Source organism: Diadema setosum, chromosome 1 (assembly GCF_964275005.1).
Source record: "Diadema setosum chromosome 1, eeDiaSeto1, whole genome shotgun sequence".
Lineage (NCBI taxonomy): Eukaryota > Metazoa > Echinodermata > Echinoidea > Diadematoida > Diadematidae > Diadema > Diadema setosum.
Window position 1 is genome coordinate 29,471,326 of NC_092685.1, and position 22,538 is coordinate 29,493,863.

At 40.6% G+C, this 22,538-nt stretch overlaps 1 protein-coding gene across 1 annotated transcript in view; it reads right to left on the reverse strand.

The window, feature by feature from the left end:
• Nucleotides 1-532: 532 nt before the first annotated feature.
• The window catches only part of LOC140230397 (uncharacterized), a 121,902-nt gene continuing 99,896 nt past the window's right edge, over nt 533-22,538 (reverse strand). Inside the window, exons 31-34 of the mRNA XM_072310582.1 lie at nt 4,585-4,716; nt 3,819-4,022; nt 2,275-2,361; nt 533-1,575 (exon numbers count right to left, since the gene is read on the reverse strand). Coding sequence (XP_072166683.1) covers nt 1,553-1,575; nt 2,275-2,361; nt 3,819-4,022; nt 4,585-4,716 — 446 coding nt within the window. The 3' untranslated portion in view covers nt 533-1,552. The remainder of the gene's footprint in view (nt 1,576-2,274; nt 2,362-3,818; nt 4,023-4,584; nt 4,717-22,538) is intronic.

Below are 22,538 nucleotides of genomic sequence, written 5' to 3' on the forward strand. Positions count from 1 at the left end.
CTTTACTCTAGGACAGGATTTCATTTGCTAACCATTACCTCTTTTCTCATTTTGTTCTTGTGGCATAGAAATCATCTTTCATACACGTATATCCCTTTCATGGTGTGGTTGCTGTTTCTTTTTTGTCAAACATGTGTTAACCACTAGTGACCATTATTCAGGGACTTTGCTGCCATATACCAAATGTGTTGGCACATCCAAACTGAACTACTGTCGCCACTGAAATGCATTTGAAGAAAACTCAACAAAACTACAAGTGCTGATAGAATCAAGCATCAAACGGGGAGATATCACTTAACTACCAACAGTGGCAACCTCACATAATTATGCCTTTTGTTTTGACTGAGATTGTTGTAGTATGGGATGAAATTAATGTATTGAAATCACAAAATTTAAAAATTCATGATTTTACTATACAGTGATGGATTGCTTCCTGTATTGCTTCTTTTTTCTATGTAGTTATATTCAGCCTTGATTTTTACTGGTCTGACCAGCTTTGGAACTCTATAGGATAGGCCTACAGACGTGAGACTACATAACAAGGTATTGGCAATTGCTACACATTCTCAGAAAGCCCAGTATTCCTTTCAATAATCACTCAGTCCACGCCTTCAGAGCAGCTGCCCAACTTACAACCCGAAGAGACTGAGGAGTGTGGTTGTTCATGCACCAGATAAAAATTTGATTCCATTGAAATTGTGACGATGCATATTTCATCAAACCATTTCATGTCACAGACAAGTGTGTCTTCAACAATGCTACACTCCCCTCAGCTCCTTCAGAAAAAGTCACAGGAAAATTTAGTTCATTTATTCTCGGCTGAGAACGGATGAATTTAGGGATTAATTCTAATATGAAGGACAGGACATTTTACTCTTGAAAGACAAGTTCCCTAATAATTTCCTCAAATTTGTCACCAACAAGGGCAATATTGCCACACTCAGTGCCACTTTTGTAAGAACAAGGGCTTGGCATAGATCATTTCTCTCATGAAAAGTACAGACGTTCAACTAAAGTTTTAATGCATCAGGCAATATCGTCTACAGTAGTTGTTGAAGCATAATTCCTCATCAATTTTTGAAGCATAATTACCACCACCAAAGTGCCAAGTTTGGTAGCTGTCTCACTCACAGCGCGATCTAGAAACAAGTCGCAAACATTTTTTATTAGGTTGTTTAAGAAAGTGTCTAGAAAGATTTCTTCAGAATCATAGTAAATATTACTAGAAGTTGCAACATGCCACAAGAGAAAAGGAATTACTTGCATCTAAATTTGCCCACCTATATCCATAAATACACAAAAAATACAGAGAACTATGTATACACCAATACAATATTAACAACTCAAGGGCCAGAAAAGGGAAATAAAAAGGACAGGGAGGAGATGGACAATAATTATCACTTTGGTCACGATAGACCTTTAATAAGTTGCATCAGTTAGGAATATCTCAGGTTCACTCGTCATCACAATCCACAGGGCCAAATAGATTGCGTTATGCACGTTATGTCCAAAGTATGATCTCACAGAAGTTGAATTCCTTCATGGCTTCTTACTATGACCTCGGAATGCCTGGTACTGTATCAAAAGAAGAAAGGGGCATGACAAATGAAAAATTGGGTGAATGAGTGAGGTGGGGGGGGGGGGGGGGGGGAGGGAGAGCAATAAAGTATTAGTACCAACTGGCCATATGTGCATTCCTATTATTATGTGATTAATGTTGAGTAGTTTGAACAGAAAGAATTATACAAGCAGACATGAACACCTTTTGCTGCTATAATCAGGCAATTTTAGGGGTGGCTGAAATCTTGCATTGATAACTTGCACAACATGAAATCATAACATGTGGTCTGCAGATAAACATTTTGTTTCACACTGTAAAACTATTATCCTCCCTTTTCTTAACCCATCAAACTTGATTTTCACCATCCTTATCGTAAGTCATTTGAAACTGAATACTCTTTCATTGGCGATTTATGATGCCACTCCCACTCGATATGACAGGAAACTTTGACCTCAAACAGACATGATGCTTCAGGGTGAATGTAAGAGTAGAGCGACACCAGGGCAGGAACTCTTGCTGGAATGGCATTTGTCATGGTGATGAAAGGAATCCAACTTGCTGATTGGCTGTTGCTATACTTGGAAGTTACCACTCCAGCAAAATTTGCTATCCTAACATCTTTTATCAAATGAGCCCCTGATGGTTATTATATTGATGTAGAATACATATTTTGAACCAAAAAAAAAATTGTTTTCTTTCAAATCGAAGCTCACCTGGTTGGTCTGCTACTTGGAGGTTAACCCCATCTTGGTTGATGCTGCCAGATGTTGATACTGGTACACAGAGCATTCGGTACTCCCCTGTCATCATCCACGCCAAGAAAGAAGAGAGCAGAAGAGAGATGGAGAGAGTGAGGAAGAAAAAGAGAGAGAGAGAGAGAGGGAGTGATAGGATGTACACAGAGACATCATTAATGCAAAACCATCGGAGGAAGATTTCAATGGTTAAAAGGACTCATCATAACCCCAAAATTTGAGTGGGCCTACTATTGTTCATGTGAGAACATTTATGAGGAGGAGTTCCACATATTCTCTGACAGCAAGTACGACTGACGGACAAATTGATAGCTTTTATTGTCACCTTCTCCACACTGCAGTAGAAATTACTCCTTATTACAATAAACAGTAGAAGAGAAGGAGCTTTACAAAATAAAAATAAAACATTCATAATATCATATCTCTTCCATATAAAGTGAGTAAACATCTCTTGGCTTTCATGTATTTATGCTTTTATATAATTTCTATACTTTGGTCTCCAGAATTTCTGAGGTGTTTCACTGTTTTATTTGTGTGTGTGTGTGTGTGTGTGTGTGTGTGCGTGTGTGTGTGTGTGGGGGGGGGGTTCTTTGCCTGTTTGTTTGCTAATGTGGACACTACTGAGTTCATCGCTCACTGGTATGAAGTGATTCCTGTTTTTGGACATATGTCTGTTTAAATTTCGAGACATGCTGGCATATGAGACTTCAGAAGTGGTCTTGCACCTGTTTAGGAATTGTACACATGCCACCACAAGGAACAGGGAAATGTGAACTACTTGTTAAATATAAAATCACACAGAAAGAAGAAGTTTAAGCTAATTAAAAAAAGAAATCCACCCCAAAAATAAACATACTTCAAAAGAAACAGAAAAATATTCCCTACAGAACAATACAAAAATGACAAAAATTGGATAAGAAATAAGGAAGATATGACGTTTTAAAATTTCACCTTTTTTTTTGGAAAACATTTCTTGACCAGTCCTTATGAATATCCAAATGAGCGAGTTGATGATGTCATACCCTCACAATTTTTCATGTATGTTATATATGAAATTTGGAAAAAAATTGTAACTTTTAGCTAATAAAAGTAAAAGCATGTTCTAATACAAGATGTATCAATTAAAGTCAACATTTGTTCTTTATTTTTGGTGGTTGTAAGGCAAGTTTTATATTTATACAGTTGAAATATGAGATTCTGAATATTCATAAGAACTGGTCAAGAAATGTTTTCCGAAAAAAAAGTGAAATTTCATAATGTTACATCTTCCCTATTTCTTATCAGATTTTTGTTATTTTGTATCCTTCTGTAGGGAATGTTTTTCTCTTTCTTTTGAAGTTTATTCATTTTTGGGGTGGATTTCCTCTTTAAGGTCAAGTAAAGTGACATTGGTTTTTCAACCAGTGTAAATGCTCTGAGTGACAGAAAACAAAGCAAAACAAAACAGAAAACTAAGAAACAAAATGTGTAGATGGGTTTTTTTTTCCCCAACTGTGACTCACCACTGTTGGCATGGGGGCAGGCATTGCACTCACTGGTGCCCCAGCTGACCCCTCTTGTGCAGCAGCACTCCTGGTAAGTAATAGACTCCATCACCATGTTGGTGCAGATATCCTCATTGGTGCCAGACTGACCCCAACAGGTGTCCAACTCTTCCTCCTGAGGGGGGTTCGCACCGCCGCCGTAATTGATGGGCCCAATTAATTCTGCAATAACATGCCAACACACGAGTCTACGTAAATCAGTAGGCCCTACTGATAAATCCTATGATTTGATAATCCTCTCACATCTTAGTGCAAAGTTTCATGGAATTGGATGTCAAGGTCACAACTGAACAATGCACCTCCCAAGAAGCTACAAGCTATGAATGTTAGAATGAAAATGTCATTATTACCAAATTCTGTGATCGTCACAAGCTAGACTCAAAATGGGATAACATAGCTGTCACGATGATTCAATGTTAGTAGTACATCTTGACACTCTATTCAGTTTTTCTTCATTACCTCTGTCATTTAACATGTAGTCCAGAGAAATTTGCCAAAGTAACCCTGGAGGCCTACTACTCATAAAACCGGGATATGACACTCCTCCCCCCATAAAGAATTAAATGATGATAATAATAATAATAATGAAATATAGTCTTTCACTTCATGATGCAGCCTATATAAAACCTGCTGTTACTGTATAATGCAAGTTGAGTGAGATGAGCCATTCATTTGTGCATATCAAAAAAAGTTAAATCTTTGATCAGAAAACATGCAAACTCACCAATACACCTGCGTTGTGTACTGTCCAAAATGAGAGGGGCGGGGCACTCGCATCTGAAAGTGCCTGGCTCATTTATACAGTTCCCAAACATGCACATATGATGTCCGTCAGCTCCCTCACATTCATTGATATCTGTGCATGGTTGCAAAGATTAGAAGACACAAGAAATTATGTTGACAATGATCATATACCACAATGTGCTTCAGAGGTACGTCATTATCTCATTTTGTTGTTTGTAAGTGTGGTACGTGTCACCAGCATTGTTGCTTTTAACATGATGTACAGTATGGATGGGGAACATAGACATCAATGAAATTTACTTCTTCAGATATTCTCTATTCTAATGCAAATGTGCAATGAGTTTCCTACACCTTTTTTCGCCACAGCAGCAAAAAAAAAAAAATGATAATAATAATAATTAAAAAAAAAATTGAAACTATGCCCATGATTTAGATTAAGTTTACCAATTAAGTACTGGCCAAAGTAGTAGAATACATATTTGCCCATCCATGAAAATATGATATGCTACTCAAATATGAATTACCCACTAAGTACCAATAACACATGTACAGATGTTGTGTGAGAAATTTCCAGATTTTCATAAAGATTTACAGATCGAACAATATAATAGTAATTACTATGTTGTAAGTTCAGACCTAAGCCAAAGGTGATCAAAACATTTGCATATAGGTGAAATGTTGTAAGATACCTGACCTTGCAACACTGCCTATGACTTGCAGAGGATAAAGAGTAAATTTACAACCTGTTCAAGCAAATTAAACTGGGAAAACAAGGTTCAACGATAATGTGGCTGCAAGGATGATTGAAGCAGCATTAACCCTAAAAAGACTGGGCTATTTTGGTAGTAGCAGAGCAGATAAGCCGAAAAATTGTGCAAAATTTGACTAAAGCATGAAACTTTCACCAGTGTTAGTACATGTTATCAGATTCATTTTAAGATCGGGAGGTAAGTCTGAATTGATCTCTGATGACCTCCAAAGGTCAATGACCTCAAAATTTGATAAAAATTGATATTTTGCGTCATTGATTAATGTTAAATGATATGGTAATGATGTACTAAAAACTCATTTTTGTTACAACGGAATTGTCTTCATGTTCCATAGAACCCTGACAGGTTTCTACCTTTGACCTCTGATCACCTCCAGAGGTCAATGACCTCAAAATTTGATAAAAATTGATATTTTGATTCATTGATTAATGTTAAATATGGTAATGATGTACTAAAAACTCATTTTTGTTACAGTGGAATTGTCTTCATGTTCCATAGAACCCTGACAGGTTTCTACCTTTGACCTCTGATGACCTCCAGAGGTCAATGACCTCAAAATTTGATAAAAATTGATATTTTGCGTCATTGATTAATGTTAAATAATATGGTAATGATGTACTAAAAACTCATTTTTGTTACAATGGAATTGTCTTCATGTTCCTTAGATCCTTGACAGGTTTCTACCTTTGACCTCTAATGACCTCCAGAGGTCAATGACCTCAAACTTTGATAAAAATAGATATTTTGCGTCATTGATTAATGTTAAATAATATGGTAATGATGTACTAAAAACTCATTTTTGTTACAACGGAATTGTCTTCATGTTCCATAGATCCTTGACAGGTTTCTACCTTTGACCTCTAATGACCTCCAGAGGTCAACTGATTTTTGATATTTGGTGCAATTGGTTGATGATAAACATAATGATGTCCTAAAAATTCATTTGTGTTACAACTGAATCGTTTTCCTATTCCTCAGATCAATAAGGGAAATTATTTACAAGTCTCTGCCTTTGACCTCTGAGGACTGCGACAAGTCAATGACCTCATCAAAATATCGATATTTGATGTATATTCAATGGTTAACTGTGTACCTGGTGTGCAATCATGCATTACGCTATTAGCATTTATACTACATTGTACAAGAAGTGTCTTCTCATTCCACAGAACATTGGTCATTACCCTGTGTATATCCAACTTTGACCTCTAAGGACAATGTGAGGTCAGACTTTTAGAATATCACTAAAAATTTGGGTAGGATTGCAAATATTGATGTTTGGCTTCATTGGTTTAATCCTAAATGTTTAATCATGTACAAATCATGCCTTGACGTTATAATCAAAGTATGTATGCACATTCCACAAAGCATTGGTTCATAGTAACAGGTCTCAGGAATGTGAGCGGTCAATTACTTCAGAAATGAAGCTTACGTGTCTTCAGTGATGGCAGTGACCTCAAATATAATATTCATGTTTGGGTTAGTTATGCAGACTAGCTTGCATGAAATTATGTGCAACATTATCCAATTTGCACTGGACAAAATTTGTACGCTTAAACATGGAAGGTGGGGAGAGGAGTACCATATTTTGGGTTGATGCTTAATAGTTTGTGAACAGGCATATGGCAAAGTCCCTTGAACTGGATGAAAGGGTGACAGATGCTAACCAGAAAACAACAGGCCCACCTCATCAGATGTACGTCACAAGTCAAACAACCCGAGTCGTACAGCCAATGAGTTACGCAGCCCACGAGTCATACATCCCGTGACCTAAATACTATACTTATAGTAGATGAACAAGGTCAATGAGCTCGACATCAAATATAATAGGCCCACAAGCTGTGCGGTCCGCGAGCTCGACACTCGAGGAAAACAAGCCCCACGAGATTAATATATGTATTACATCAGAAAGCTTAATCTATTCAGTGTAGGTCTTGTGGACCTCCCCCTCCCCCCATGTGTCGGACTCTTATGGGCCTGGTTTGCCTAAGTGTCGAGCTCATGGGCAATGCTACCTATAGGTTCGAGCTGGCGGGCCTGTGTTGGTCAGTGTCAGGCTCGTGGGCTGTATGGTTTCGGTGAATGACTCATGCTCCTGGAGCATACAGTGACGTCATGGACCATCTGGAAAGCGACATACTGTGAGGCATAACATGCATTCCACATGAAGCAACCCTGTGTCTTGCAACTTGCTATTGTCATCCAATTAAGTTTGGGTCATTACGTCAGGAAATTTTAGGCATTTTTTCAATGACCTGTTTAGGAACCTCAATTCCAAATAGGAGTGGATTCGAACTACTATTTACTCTAATTGTCTTCTTTATGCCCGATACTCCTTAACACTTGGGCCTGGCCAAGAGTTGTGCCCCCATGCCCAAATATTGGTTGTTTCCAATATGCCGCCATCCGGTTTGCATCCAATGTGTGAATCAGGGTACACTGGCAGCGGGTAATATCACCTGCATGATCCGGTTAAGACTCTCTGCCAGTAACTGATGATTCAGTGTAACCTGCTGAAATTGGTCTAGATCTATACCCTCGATCTCTTTCAAGACAGGGTCTTCAGTGAAGCACGCGATCGGCACACAGATCTCCTCCACGACTAAACTGGATAGACATCCTGAGGTCAGACCAGCGTTCTTATAGGTGCACAGCCACTGTATGCGATCATCAGAGTCTTCCAATGGCAATATCTTAACAGTTTGGGTGAAGGCAAGCTTGTCTCTTGTGATGAGTGCATTGCACATAGAGTACAGGATGCACAAGATGATAAGAAAGCTTCTTTTTGACTCGGCGGGATAGGCTACAAGCCTTTCTCAGGCAGAGGTTCTGAATTATCGGGTCGTGCTCAGTCTGCACACAGTGAGCTGTTTGTTTGTTTGTTTGTTTGTTTGTTAATTTCCATCTGCGAAGATGGCTGGATAGCCCATATTCAGCTACGTTAAGCTGGTCTTCCATGGGGTCCAGTTGGATGTGAGGTGGGACCACTTCACCAGGTTAGACACCCTGCTCTTTGCGATGAATGAATGAAGCGGGATCTTTTACGTGCATGAGTTATTACTCTCTCATACACGGGACCTCCATTTTATGTCCTATCCGAGGGACAGAGTGTTTTGCCTCTTGCTAGAGGGGACGGTATGTTTACACACAACATTGCTCAGTCCAGACTCGGGTTCGAACCCGGGCCGCGTGATCGTGAGGCAGACGCGCTACCGACTGAGCCAACTCACCGCCCCGACAGCTGAATCTGTCAGCTGAATACCATATCAAGTATACGTGTGTAATGATTGTGTGTAATGATATGGGAAAAATGAATGGAAAAATCAAAGTACATGTTTATGTATTCTACATGGAATCTGTTCCTGTCTGTTGTCTTGGAAGAAATGCATCAATCTTGCAATGCTGTTGTTTACTAATTTCCCTCTCCATCACGAGTATACAATTATGGAACGTGTTGATCAAAAGTTTTTGTGATGTCGGAAAATGCCGGGCTGTATTGCAGGTGGCCTATTGAAGGTGGCCTTCAATTTGTTTTTCACAGTATTATTGGCATGTTTAACAGACTGTAACTCACCAAGATGCCTCTTGAAATGTTTTGAAAAACTTCTGCTTGATTTTTCATGAGCGGATGATTATCAGTTGTCTTTCTGCTTTTTCATCTTGTGTGAAACAAAGTATTGTTTCTCTTCAAAAGATAGCGTGCCAATTACTCTGCACTTACTGTTGGTGCTCTATCGGCCCTATAAGACATTCAAACCCACCTTCTTCCTAGACATCCGTAGGCGTTGTGGTGTGGAGCGGGATCTGAACATCTCTCATGAAGCGAGACTTCTCTTTTCTTTTCTTTTCTCCACTAACAATATGAAACAAAGATATCCGTAGGCGTTGTGGTATGAAGACGTGGTAGAGCGAGACTTCTCTTCTCTTTTCTTTTCTTTTCCCCACTAACAAACAAGTTTAGCAGGAAACACAGAAGCATTCGCACTTACTGTTTACATTTCCCATCACATGCTTTTTACATCGGAATTTTCATGTACACATTTTGCCTGGAAAGAATTACCAAGAACTTTTCAACATAATACATGTTCAAAAGAAGCCATTTAGTTCATATATAATTTACTCGACAGAGTGATATATAGGGGCCTACTTATCACTGTCCACGTACTCGAACAGTTTTCGCTAAAGATACAAGTATGTTTACAAGACTGCAAACAGTTGAATGATTTGCCCCTTAACATATCAGACTACTACATCTCTTGAAATGTCTTCAAACGTAAATGAAAGTCATTCCTCTTAAATGATTACTCTCAGTCGACGAATGAGGTCCTCGTCTGCATGTCATTGTCGATCTCGTCAGTGTGACTGGGCCGTCCGTTGAGCGGTCTGCCGTCACGCTCTCAGTAGGCCTATTCTCTTCGTCACCATCACTCTCCACTTTGTATCAGTCTGACAGGGCGCTTCAACATCTCCATCTCCGATGACACCAGTTGACTATTTGGAGTTTGTAATTGCACTCCAAATTGGCGTAAACTAAAGTTTTGTGTTATCGTGACTCATAGTTTTTCCTACTGTCCTGCTGCTCGCCGGTTCAGTCATGACAGTCAGATCCTCATCACATTCACAGCATTCAGCGTCGATAAAGATTAGTTGGTTGACTTGGAGGGGGGGGGGGGGGGCATAATGTACCAAGAAATTGGAACTCCTGACTTTATCTCTGAGGTCTCCAACTATTCTCAAAGTTCCTCAAAATTCTCTCAAAATCCTCAAAACTCTGCAGCCTTTGCTTCACTACATATAGCGTGAAGCCGCTCCCACTGAGCTTGCCACTCTAACTGATTTCTCGGCTGAGACATGTTTTTTTTTTTTTTTTTATATATAACTAATTTACTAACAAACTTCCTTTCCCTAAAGCATTTCATTGGCTCAATCTTATATTGGGGTGTGGCGTTCACTAGAAATTAATTCCTTACTGGTCAAATGTTCAATTTGCTCCTCCTATTCGTTTCTGTGAAAACTCAATTTTCTATGATTCATCTCATTTTCTGATTAACTCGCCCACTGTCTATTAGTTTCTTCATTCACTTGTTCTCTGTAACCACTGGTAAAGACTTCATTGTTTCTTGGATATCAAAATGATAAACCAAATGAATATTAGTGTCCTTATGGTAACCAGTGTCATCGTTGTTCTGGGTCATTATCCCTGAATTTGTCTTTGGAGTTCCTGTTTGACCCACTCCACTAAACAATAAATGCTAAAATAGAGGGATAAATTCTGACAGGAGGGACACCTTCCAGCTCAGAGGGTCATTTATGTTTGGGGATCAGAGGGCAAAAACACGTCATCACGTCATTCTCCGTAATTTGGCGTGGGGCTTTGGGGATGGAGAGTGCTGACCACTAGCGGGGAAAGTAGCCAACATCAAACTTATAAATTCCTATGACCATAGACTTTTCTTGGAAGAGGTGGTTTTGACCCCACCCCCCCCCCCCCTCCAAAAAAAAAAAGAAAAAAAAAAAAGGAAATAGCTGGAGGGAAGATAAACGGTTTCATAAACTGCAAGAAGGGGAAAAGACTGAGCATAATTGACCTCACAGGGTGTCTAGGAAAACGACTGCAGTGCTCTGTTTTCTTTTACTCTCTATCCTATTCTATTCTATTCTATTCTATTCTTTAACATAAACATGTGCTAGTAGCCATCTGGGCTACAATTGTGTTTGTTTTGTACATCCTCTAAAGGTCACCTGAGGTCAAAGGTAGAGCCCTATCTGTGCTCTTTGGAATAATGAAGACAATTTCTTGTAAAACAGGTATGCTTGTTTTGTACATCTTAACCAAGTTTATCATTAACTAATGACACTACATATCAATATTATGATATTTTGAGGTCATTGACCTCTAAAAGGTCACCAGAGGTCAGAGTTAGAAACCTGTCTTTGCTCTTTGGAATATGAAGACAGTTTCATTGCAAAACAGATATGCTTGTTTTGCACATCTTAACCATGTTTATCATTAACTAATAACATCACAGATCAATATTATGGTATTTTGAGGTCATTGACCTCTAAAGGTCATCAGAGGTCAAAGGTAGAAACCTGTCAATGCCCTGTGAAATCAGAAGATTTGTAGTTAACCGGAGGGCCAAACCCCAAAAAGTCGCTTACTTAACGAGTGAGTTGCACTCTCTCTACAAACTAAGTAGACCATGCTTATTTTCAAGCTTTTATTGTAACAAACAATATTCCACTGGTCTACCTCAAAAAATTTGTTGCGAAAGCCTCCAAATCCAAGATGGCGTCCAAGATGGCCGCCATATTTACTGAATTTGTTATTTGAAAGATAGAATTTGATTGAAACATCAGACTTCAACAAATTTGATGTCATATGAAAGAAAATAAAATTTTCTACAAGTTGATACCATTTTTGTGGGTTATTGTGATAACTGGATTGAGATTTTAAGGAAAAAACACTCATTTTTTGACATTTTTCTGAAAAAAAGGAAAATCATGAAAATGCTTGATTCAGCATAAATCACAGAAAAACTGAAGAATTATCTTGAAACGTTTCAAGAATTTTGTTTGACATATAATTAATATTTGGAGAAAATTAGGGGTCAGTACCATTTTAGGTTCAGGAGTTATAATGTCTCAAACTTGAAAACTCACTATGTAAAAATGGCCACTTTGGTTGTGACAAGACCTTGTTGGTTGTAAAAAAAAGCCTGCGCGCGCCAAGACTACTACACGCACCACTGGCACTGGCGCTTGTAGCAGTGCCAGTGGTGCGTGTAGTAGTCTTGGCAAACGCAGACTTTTTCTTTGACAAACAAGGGTTTGTGCCTGCAAACTAACTTTTCATACCAAGTGGTAGCTCAGGTGACGCTGATTGCTATTATTTCAAAGTAGATTGTTCTGAAGCAGATGAGATGAAGCAAAAATATCTTTCAAATAGAGGTAGAAACTTGAAACACTAACCTTGCTATAGAAAGTTTAAAACAAAATTTGGATCAATCACTCAAAAAATTCAAAATTGCAGGCCATCAAAGCTGACATAGTGTATTGCGCCAAAGTAAATGTATCATTTCGATTTTGATACAATTTTGTCTGTTTTGCTGTCTATTTATATGGTTTTTTATATATTCTGAACATTTTAATGGTATTTCAAACCATCTTAGGTTTTTAATGGAGACATTTTTCAGAATGCACCATGAATATTTTTTTCTAAAAAGTAAAAATAAAATGAAATTAAAAATGTTTATGAAAACCATGCAGAAATTAAAATCTGTCCCATAATCAATATTTGGAGAAAATTAGGGGTCAGTATTGTATTTGGTTCAGGAGTTATAATGTCTAAAACTTGAAATCCAATTTTACATAATATATTATATTTGCAGGCATCTGTTCCCAAAGACGTCACAGAGGGTCAAATCCAAGATCGTGCTTACTTTTCGAGTTCCACTCTCTCTATAAACAAGACCACACATAATATTAAGTATACTAAGCAATGTTCCGTAAGTACACCTCAGTAGATTTGTTGCAAAAACCTCCAAAGTACAGATGCAGTCCAATAGGCCCGCCATTTTTATTGAATTTAACATTTCAAACATAAAATTTGATAGAGACATTGGATTGCAACAAATTTGATGTCATATGAAGGAGAGCAAAACTTCCTAAAAGTTGATACCACTTTAGCTGTGTATTGTGATAAACTGGGGGGGGGGGGCGTTGTTTGCTTCTCTTTTTTTGGGGGGGGGGGATACATATTTTTATATTGTTTTGAAAAAAGGAAGAAATGTAAAAATGTTAATGCATGATTTAATATTTATCAAAGAAGAACTGAAGAATTGTTTTGAATCCTGCGATTGAGATTGAGATTTACTGAGATTGAGACATAATTTATATTTCTGGAATTATAGGCAATATCATACACTGTTGACAAATTAACATCTAAAACTTGAAAAAAATATATTTATGCATTATAAATTTTGCATACAATGTGTTTATATGGTCACATGTAATATTGTTATGGTCTAGTGACTTGCAAGTACCTGCAAACTAACTTTTCATGCCAAGTGGTAGGTGACGCTGGTCGCTATTACTGTAGCATTTCATCATAGTAGATTGTTCTGAGGCAGATAAGATTGAACAGAAAGTATTTTCCAAAAAGAGATAGGAGCTTGGAATTTGGCACAAATTTTGCAAATGTGTAATATTTAGCGATAAGAATAGTATCCACACAAAATTCAAGATGGCGGTAATTAATCGAGGTTGTCGTTCAAGGCATTATTTACCATTAGTGCACGCAAAACAAAAACCCAGCTTTACTTAATTCCTCAAACTAGTTCTAAACTAGTTCTAAATGTACAAACTTAAATCAGTATAATTATGCTAAATATTGTTAGATATACTAATAGACCGGGGGCCCAGGAGGTTTATTCAACCGAAAAGTGGACAAGCAACTGACCTCATAGGAAGTTTACATGGACCCTGGACATCACAAAAATGCATTGCTGCCGGGTCTCATCGTTGGCCTTCCCGCCAAAATCACGCAATGTATGACGTCACTTCCGGTTGGCCCTTTTCCCAAATTTTTGAGACAGTTTGAGTTGAAGGATCATTATTAAGATGTCAGTTTCGGCATCTAAGAGTATCCTAGATATATTTTATTTGGTATCCAACTATTTTGGAGTATGTATTTACCATCTGTTTGCCCATTTTCTATATGGTGATGCTCCTGAGGGTGAATATAATCATGGCAATCATTGTCGACGTCGCTGTTTTAGAGAAAATGACACCTAGATTTTGATCACTTTCTAGAAGATAGTTGTTAATACTCTCTATAAATATCTCAATCTTGTCTAACGGTTGTAAAAATCTATATCCACCCCTTCTTGTGATTTGAGATAAGTCTAGTCCGTTCAAATATTAAAAAGTATAACCCTTCCACCATTTAGGGTAGCGCCCTCTGTGGTCCGAACCTCTGCAACACAAAAACTAAACTTTGAAACAAAGCATTATTGGACACATGTTGGAGATTAATGTTCGTATAATGCAAAATTGTATATCTCGTCAGAGTATTATAATGTTCTTCACTTAAAGCTTCTAGATAATTTATGGAAGAGAGTACAGGAACTAGGCAATATCTAAATCTTGTACATGGGCAAACAGTATTTGCATCAGTACGACCAAGAGTCAAACTAAATTCGCAATATTTCGGGACACAGCCTTTAGAATGTCTTCATCATCACTGGCGCTTCCATCACTCTCATCGCTTTCATCACTCTCATCACTTTGCTCACTCCATGTCCCTTCGGATTCCTCATCGTCTCGGTTTGCATTATCTGAAGGACTGAACGATGAGCCTTCGAGAGATGCGGGGACTGCACTTCCTTGGTACCAGTCTGGTTCAAAGTGCTTCTGGGTAGATTTCCACCCATAGTCTACAAGACTGCCGCGCTGGCTCTCTTCCACATTGTGGCGACATACTGTGCTCTTGGATGTGATTTTTAAGTGTTGTGGCACAGAGAGGAAGAGAATCAGTAAATAGCAGATGATTTTTATTCAGTCTTGCAAGGGGCAGTACCTTTGTCACCTCCACTGCTCATTCGGTTAAAGACATTGTATAATATCTGGCATCATTTATGTCCAATGTTGCAAAGCCATATAGTGGGCAGATGAAGAATGTGGCAGCTCGAATATCGACTCCCTCGTTTGAGAGAGACTGAAAACATTTGATGTGTGTTGCACTATTTTCCATCTTTTGATAGGGTTTTACTTTCCCTTTCCTGGAGAAACGTGAAGATAAATCGCAACCTGTCAGGGAGACCAATATGTGCATCGCTAATGTCAGGTTGCTTCTCTTCGAGGACTGCTGCAATTTTGAGACATCAACTTACATTCTGTTATTGCCCGAACCAAAGTCTATAATTATTTTTCCTTCATCCGACCTGGCACAGTACAGCAAAATGATGAAGACGTCTGTGTCACTGGACCTCACGAAGATAATGCCCTCTTATTTGCATATTAGCTTCTTCATGATGGCCTTGCAAGTGTCTCGGCATATCTGCTTACAGTTGGTTGTTGGCATTCCTCAGTTCTACACAGCTTGTGCCATGAGAAACACACCACATTTTCTATCCAATAACCTGTCCATACTGGGGCTTCCATTCCGATATCTTGCGAACTGTTCCTTGAATGAAGAACTCTTGGGTAAATCCTTGCCTCTATGGCGCTGAACCTGATCTGGCCCGGCAATGAAGAACTCATGTGAGGTAGAACATTGCAGGTTTCCCTCAGGATCTTTGATGAAGGGGGATTGGTATATTTTGTCTAGTATCAAGTGAATTTCTTCTCCGCGACATGAGCAAACTTTCTTCAAGAGACCCTTGGCCATATGTTGAACTGCTGTGTTGTAGAATTGTCTCATGAATGATGATGCCTCCGTCAATCATTCTTGCTGAGATCACAGGAAAATTTGTTTCTTCGTTTTGCCGTTTAAAGAGACTATACAGTTCTGGTTGAGGTGAGGATTTAGCTTTTAAAGGGATGGTACAGTATTGGTGGAGCTGAGGATTTGGCTTTTTACTTTTTGCGAGATACCAAGAAATCACTTATGAAATAGTACAGAGCATGCCATTCTAAGAGGAATTGTTATGTTTGTGAGTTCACTTGAGCCGAAATAAAGACAGTTCAAAGTCATGATTTGAAGCCAATCACAAGAGTATGTCTGTACTCCTTTATTAGTTCAGTTGCAGTCCCATTGTGTATACAACACATATGGATACATGTATGTCAGTATACTGTACTATCATATAGTCTGTGTCTTCAGACCTTGTATGATTAGTCTACAACTCAGTCTCCTATATAACATTCCTCCCCCTTTAGATAATTATACACAGGGGATTTTTTTTTTTTTTTTAACTGAAAAATTCCCAAAACAACATTTAACATACTTGTTACATTTCCATCCTTGCTTTGGTGAAAACAAATACACAAAACATATCTTCTAAACCAATAACTTCTCCTTGCTTATAACCAATGGTTTTACTTAAACCATACTTTCTGATTATCTATTTTCTTAGACACTGTTTCTGTGTACTCATAGCCTATGATCAAATATCTTACAATGCTTGAATTTTTTGTTTGTTTGTTGTTTTGTTTTGTTTTTTAACTTGTGAAGCTTGAGGTAGCATACTCCTCATAATGTATGTGTATCCTGATATACAATCACATTATATTTTCTTTTTTCATCATACCATTAGTACCTGAAATCACTGACAAAAAACATAACTTTCACATTTCCTGGCAAACTGAGACTTACTTCTCACCAGAGCAAATAATTGAATACAACAATAACTTTGTATCTTCTTTAACCTCATAACCATTAATCCTTCACTTCCTTTCAACTTATACCCAATGTAACACATCAAAACGTTACACAACTCTTTGTACAACTCTTTTCACAATAACACTTAGTGTTTTTACTTGTACATAACATATTCATCAAATCGTTTGGGTGTCTTTGTGTTTCTGTTGGAAGTGCGTCTGTCTGTTTGGGGTGTGTGTGTCATGCCTGGCATGCCTGGCATGTCTGTAACTGTGGGTGAGGGTATTTCCTCCACGTTCCTGTCTGAGGGTGCTGCACTTGTTGGCGCTTCACCTGCTGGAGCTTCGTCGAGCAGCTCTCCAGTCATGCCTGGCGCTTCTATCGGCAACCCGACTGGCGGTTCCTCAGGTGGTTGAAATGCCTCTGCAGGCTGTGGGATCGCACGTTCCTCTGTGGTGTATTTCCTGATCTGGTCGATGTGGCGTCGGACCACTCTCCCATCATCAAGCTCAACGTTACACATGACAGGATTGATGATTTCCGCGACCTTTCCATACAGCCATGTGGGGCCTGCATAGAAATTCTTTACCATCACGTGGTCACCAATACGGAAGATTCTCTCCTTCCTCCCTCGATCCCGTGTCTGCTTCATCAACGCTTGCTTCCGCCTCACCGACTTGTTGAGATCTGGCCGCATATTGTCAAGTCTCGTGCGGACTTTCCTCTTGAACATCAGCTCACTGGGCGACTTCCCCGTGGTTTCCTGAGGCGTAACACGATATCTCAGCAAGAACTTTTGCAGCTTCTTCTCCAGGTCAGGATCTGTTCCTTTCCTCATTCCTGCTTTGACAGTCTGCACAGCTCTTTCAGCTAATCCATTGCTGGATGGGTGTTTCGGGGGTGTTTGGATGTGGCAAATACCATTGTTTGTCATGAATGTGGCAAAGTCTTCCGACACAAATTGTGTACCGTTGTCGGTAACCACCGTCTCCGGAATGCCATGTGTGGCAAACACTCTTCTCAAGGCCGTCACTGTGGCTGTAGTTGTTGCTCTTTTAACCCGAACAGCTTCGATCCACTTGCTGTGGGCATCGATAATGATCAGGACATTCTCATCTCCGATGGTGGCATAATCACAGTGAATACGACTCCATGGTTTGTCTGGAAATTCCCATGGGTGGATAGGCGATGCAGCAGGGCTGTGTTGACTCTGCTGGCAACTTGGACAACTCTTCACTTGCTGTTCCAGTTGGCTGTCTATTCCCGGCCACCATACATAGGACCTAGCAAGAGCTTTCCTCTTTACGATGCCTGGATGGGTGCTATGTAGCTCTTTGAGAATCCTTTCTCTCATGTCAGCATTGTTGGGTATGACCACTCTTGCTCCCCACAGGATGATGTCATCCTCTACTGTCAACTCGTCTTTCTTGCAGGAGAACGCCTTGACTTCTTCAGGCAGATTCCTTGTGTTTGGCCACCCTTCCTGGATGTATCTCTTCACCTGCGTAAGAACTTTGTCTTTCCTGGTGGCGCTCTTCACTTCCTGAGCATTAACTGGGCTCGTTTCGATGTCAGTCAACAGGTTGATGCGTGCCCTTCGAGTTTCATCCAGCTCCGCCAAATCTGGATGATCCCATGAACTTCCATCTTCTGGGATAGGCAGGCGTGACAACGCATCAGCGTTTTGGTGATGTTTCCCCTCACGATGCACAATGTCGTAGCTGTATGCCGACAGGATCATATGCCATCTTGCCACTCGTGCGGACGCCATTGGACTTGCAGGCTTGTGCTCCCCAAAAAGTCCTATCAAGGGCTTATGGTCTGTGACAATTGTGAAGTGTCGGCCATGCAGCTGTTTGTGGAATCTCTTCAACCCGAAAATGATAGACAGGCCTTCTTTCTCATATTGAGCGTAGTTCATCTCACTTGGCTTCAATGTACGAGATGCAAAGGCAACTGGGCGTTCCTCACCATCTGCATCCACTTGGCTAATTACCGCACCAAGCCCATACGGGCTTGCGTCCGTCTGTAGCAGCAGCGGCTTTGAAGTGTCATAGTGTGTTAAGACACAGTTCTTCTCCAGTAGATGCTTGGATCTTTGGAAGGCAGCTTCTTCCTTTTTCCCCCACTTGAACTTCGGGTCAGGCTTGCTGCTTCGTTTCCCATTGGCGTTTGACCTGTAGTCAGCCTTCAGCAGCTCAGTCAATGGCGCGATCTCCTGGGACAGATTGGGGATAAACTTTCTGTAATATCCGAGCAATCCCAGATAGGCCTGAAGTTGACTCTGGTTCACTGGCTGTTCTGCTTGGCGTATGGCATCTACCTTGTCTTGTAGGGGACGAAGGCCATTCTTGTCCAGGTAGTGACCTAGATACTCTACTGAATCTTTCATCAGTGCACACTTTTCCTTCTTCAAGCGCAATCCATTGCTCTGTAGCCTGGATAGAACTGCTTCCAGATGTTTCAGGTGGTCTTCATCAGTTTTTCCACTGATGATTATGTCATCCAAGTAGGGCTTGCACATTGGGATATCTGCTAAGAGGCTTTCCATTGTCCTCTGGAACAAGGCTGGAGCACTTGCTATCCCGAAAGGCAATCTTGTGTACTCAAATAGACCTCTATGAGTGTTGATTGTCGTATACTTGCGAGCCTCGGGGTCTAACTCGATCTGATGATAGGCGTGGCTTAGATCTAGCTTAGAGAACTTTTCTCCACCTTCAAGTTCCTGTAGAAGATCTTCCAGTGTTGGCAGGGGATACTGTTCTACCTTCAACATCTTGTTTGCTGTCAACTTGAAGTTACCGCAAATTCTCATACTCCCATCTGGCTTGGGTACTGCGATGATTGGGCAGGCGACATCTGCAGTCTTCACAGGCGTGATGATGCCTTCCTCCAACAATTCATCGATTGCGGCATCTATCTGCTTCTTGGCAGCATAGGAAACAGGGGCTGCTTTGTAGAAACTTCCTTTCTCTCCACCTTCCTGTGGGTGAACTTTCGCTTGGTATCCTTGCAGCTTTCCAAGCTTTGTACAGTCAAATGTCTCTTTGTGTTTGTCAAGGATGTCCTGTAGGCTGCTCTGTACATTGTGGACAGTTCCATCACGGACTGGGACTTGGCTGTGCAGTTCAATACACGACTGCAACACTTCAGGGGCTTCCTGTATCCAATCTCTACCTAACAGGTTAACACCCTTCTCTACTACAAGGAGTGAGAGTTTCTTCGATGTTTGGCTGTTGTCAAACTCGACATCCACTTTGACTTCTCCAATGATTGGCACACTGCTGCCGGTGTATGTCTTCAGAGACAGATGAGATCGAGTCAGTTCTCCTGGACTTCCCACTTTGTGATACACTCCGCTGGATATCATCGTCCATGGGCTACCAGTGTCTACTTCCATTTTTGTCTGATATCCGTTGAGCTTTACCTTGGCCTGGTAAGGCTCGCGATATCCTATCCTGTTTACTGTAGCATCTTGGATATGACTCATCTCGTTCTCTGATTGTTCCGGTTCCTCGGGAAAATCACTGTTACTATCATCATTGTTCATGTGATGAGCTGCTTTTGTTTGCTTGTACTTCCGTACTTTGTCGCATTGACTCTTGGTGTGCCCAGTCTTGGCACACTTGAAGCATGTTTCGTCCTTGAAACGGCATGTCCATGGGGTATGGTAACCACCGCATCTCCAACATCTAGTTGTAGTGGAGCTTCCACTTGGGTTGCTTGGCTTTTTAAGTGTCTTTTTCACTTGTTTGGGCTGACGTGACTTCTTGTCTTGGATCTTTCCAACCGTGGACTCAGGCGTTTTACTTAGCACTTTCAATCTCTCCACATCTTGGTTAGCCACTTCCATTGCTGTAGCTGTTTGAAGTGCTTTCTTCAACGTTAGCGATGGTTCGCTCAGCAACTTGCGCTGGATACCAACATCTCGGCATCCCACCACTAGCCGATCTCGGATCATGTTATCGAGTTCTTTGAAGTTGCAGCCTTCGCTTTGCTGTCTCAAGTTTGCAACAAACTGTGGAATTGTTTCGCCTGGCTTCTGGACAGTTGTATAGAACTTGTACCTCTGCACTATCTCGGTTGGTTTAGGCGAAAAGTGCGATTGCAGTGTCTCTTTGCACACTTCATATGTCTGCTCCGTTGGCTTGTTCGGTTGTAGCAGTGCTCTAAGTGTGTGATAATTCTTACAACCAACATTCGTCAAGAAAATTGCCCTTTTCTTTTCACTATCAGACACAGTATTGGCAGAAAACCAAGCCTCCAAGAGCTCAATCCACTCATCATAGGTATATCCCTCTTCTAACTGGGGCACGTTACCGATCATAGTCTGCGGGGTTGCCATCGTTAATTCACAGTGCGTACGTGAACAAGACTATTCTGCTTGTGCTACTTCGTTTGCTTTGCCCACATAAAATGAATGTGTAGTTGGTACCGTATCTATACACATATATTAACAATCAGTAATTTCACTGAACCACTGCCAATTTGTACAAAACCATTTAGTTCACAGTGCTTACAAACTGCAACTATAGACCGACTATAGGGCCTACCAATCAGCTCATAGACTTGTAGTGTACACGTACCACGTATCAACTTACAACCTGTAACCGTTGGGCCTATGCACTATCATTGGTATAGTACATTATGACTGAAAATACACACAGTATTTGTCTGGTCCAATTACAAGGCTAGGCTTGGACCAATTTGAGCTGGTAGGCTATTTGGTATAGACCATTCACGGGCTTGTACTTAAACTAGAACACCTTCAGTACTAATTAGACTGAACTTTGGTCTAGTGTAATCAATTTGGTCCTACTTTGATAGGGCTTGGACTAACTCTTGTCCACTTAATTCACTCGAGCTATAGGACTTGCATGGTCCTATATGACTAGGGCTAGAACTTTGCGGTCCTTTATCATGTGGGCTTAATCTTTACCACTGGACTAGGACTAAATCGTCCTTTACGGGCTTACCACTTAGTCTTGAAAATGATGGACCAATTACTTGTATCTTTGGTCCTACTTTGGCTTATCAAGCCTAAACTCAAGACTTAGCTACTCAACTTTCAATTGCTGAACCAAAATCTTTGTATATTGTTCAACAAACTTACCACCTTGTTGCACTAGGCTGGTGTTGCATACATTATGACTGTACCGGTACCTGTAACAAAAGTTTACAACTTTGCATCCATGCAACAATAAACATCAAGCCATACAACTTGTTACAAAACTATGTTCAACTGAGTCCATTGCTTTAGTTCATCAGTTAGAACTGCATGCTCTTAACATTAGAGTCTATGTATGTTGCATGACTTGGCTGGGCTGGCTGGACCCGTTGTACGGTATTAGGCTCGGCTGGTCCTAGGCTGGGCTGGGCTTACAGCTGGGTCCTCGTTGCACTAGGCTCGGCTGGTCCTAGGCTGGGCTAGGCTCCGGCTGGGCTGGACCTTGCTGGGTCTCCGTTGCACTAGGCTCGGCTGGTCCTAGGCTGGGCTGGGCTTCGGCTGGGCTAGACCTTGCTGGGTCTTCACTGCACTAGGCTCGGCTGGTCCTAGGCTGGGCTGGGCTGGCTTCGGCTGGGCTGGCTTCAGCTGGGCTGTCTTCGGCTCGGCTTTATAGCTGGGTCTTACTCTTGGCCTTCCCAACTATGCTGGGCCTGGAACTGCTTTGGACCTCTGTGGACTTGGGCTTGGGCTGGCCCTCAGATTAGATCTAACAAACTACCGTTGGAGTTAGACTTCCATCTGCAAAGCGTCTCTGAACTACACAAGTTCTATCAAACAAAGTCTAGACACTCCAACATTCCTAGCTAGATCATGTAGCTTACTGGATTCTGTTAGAT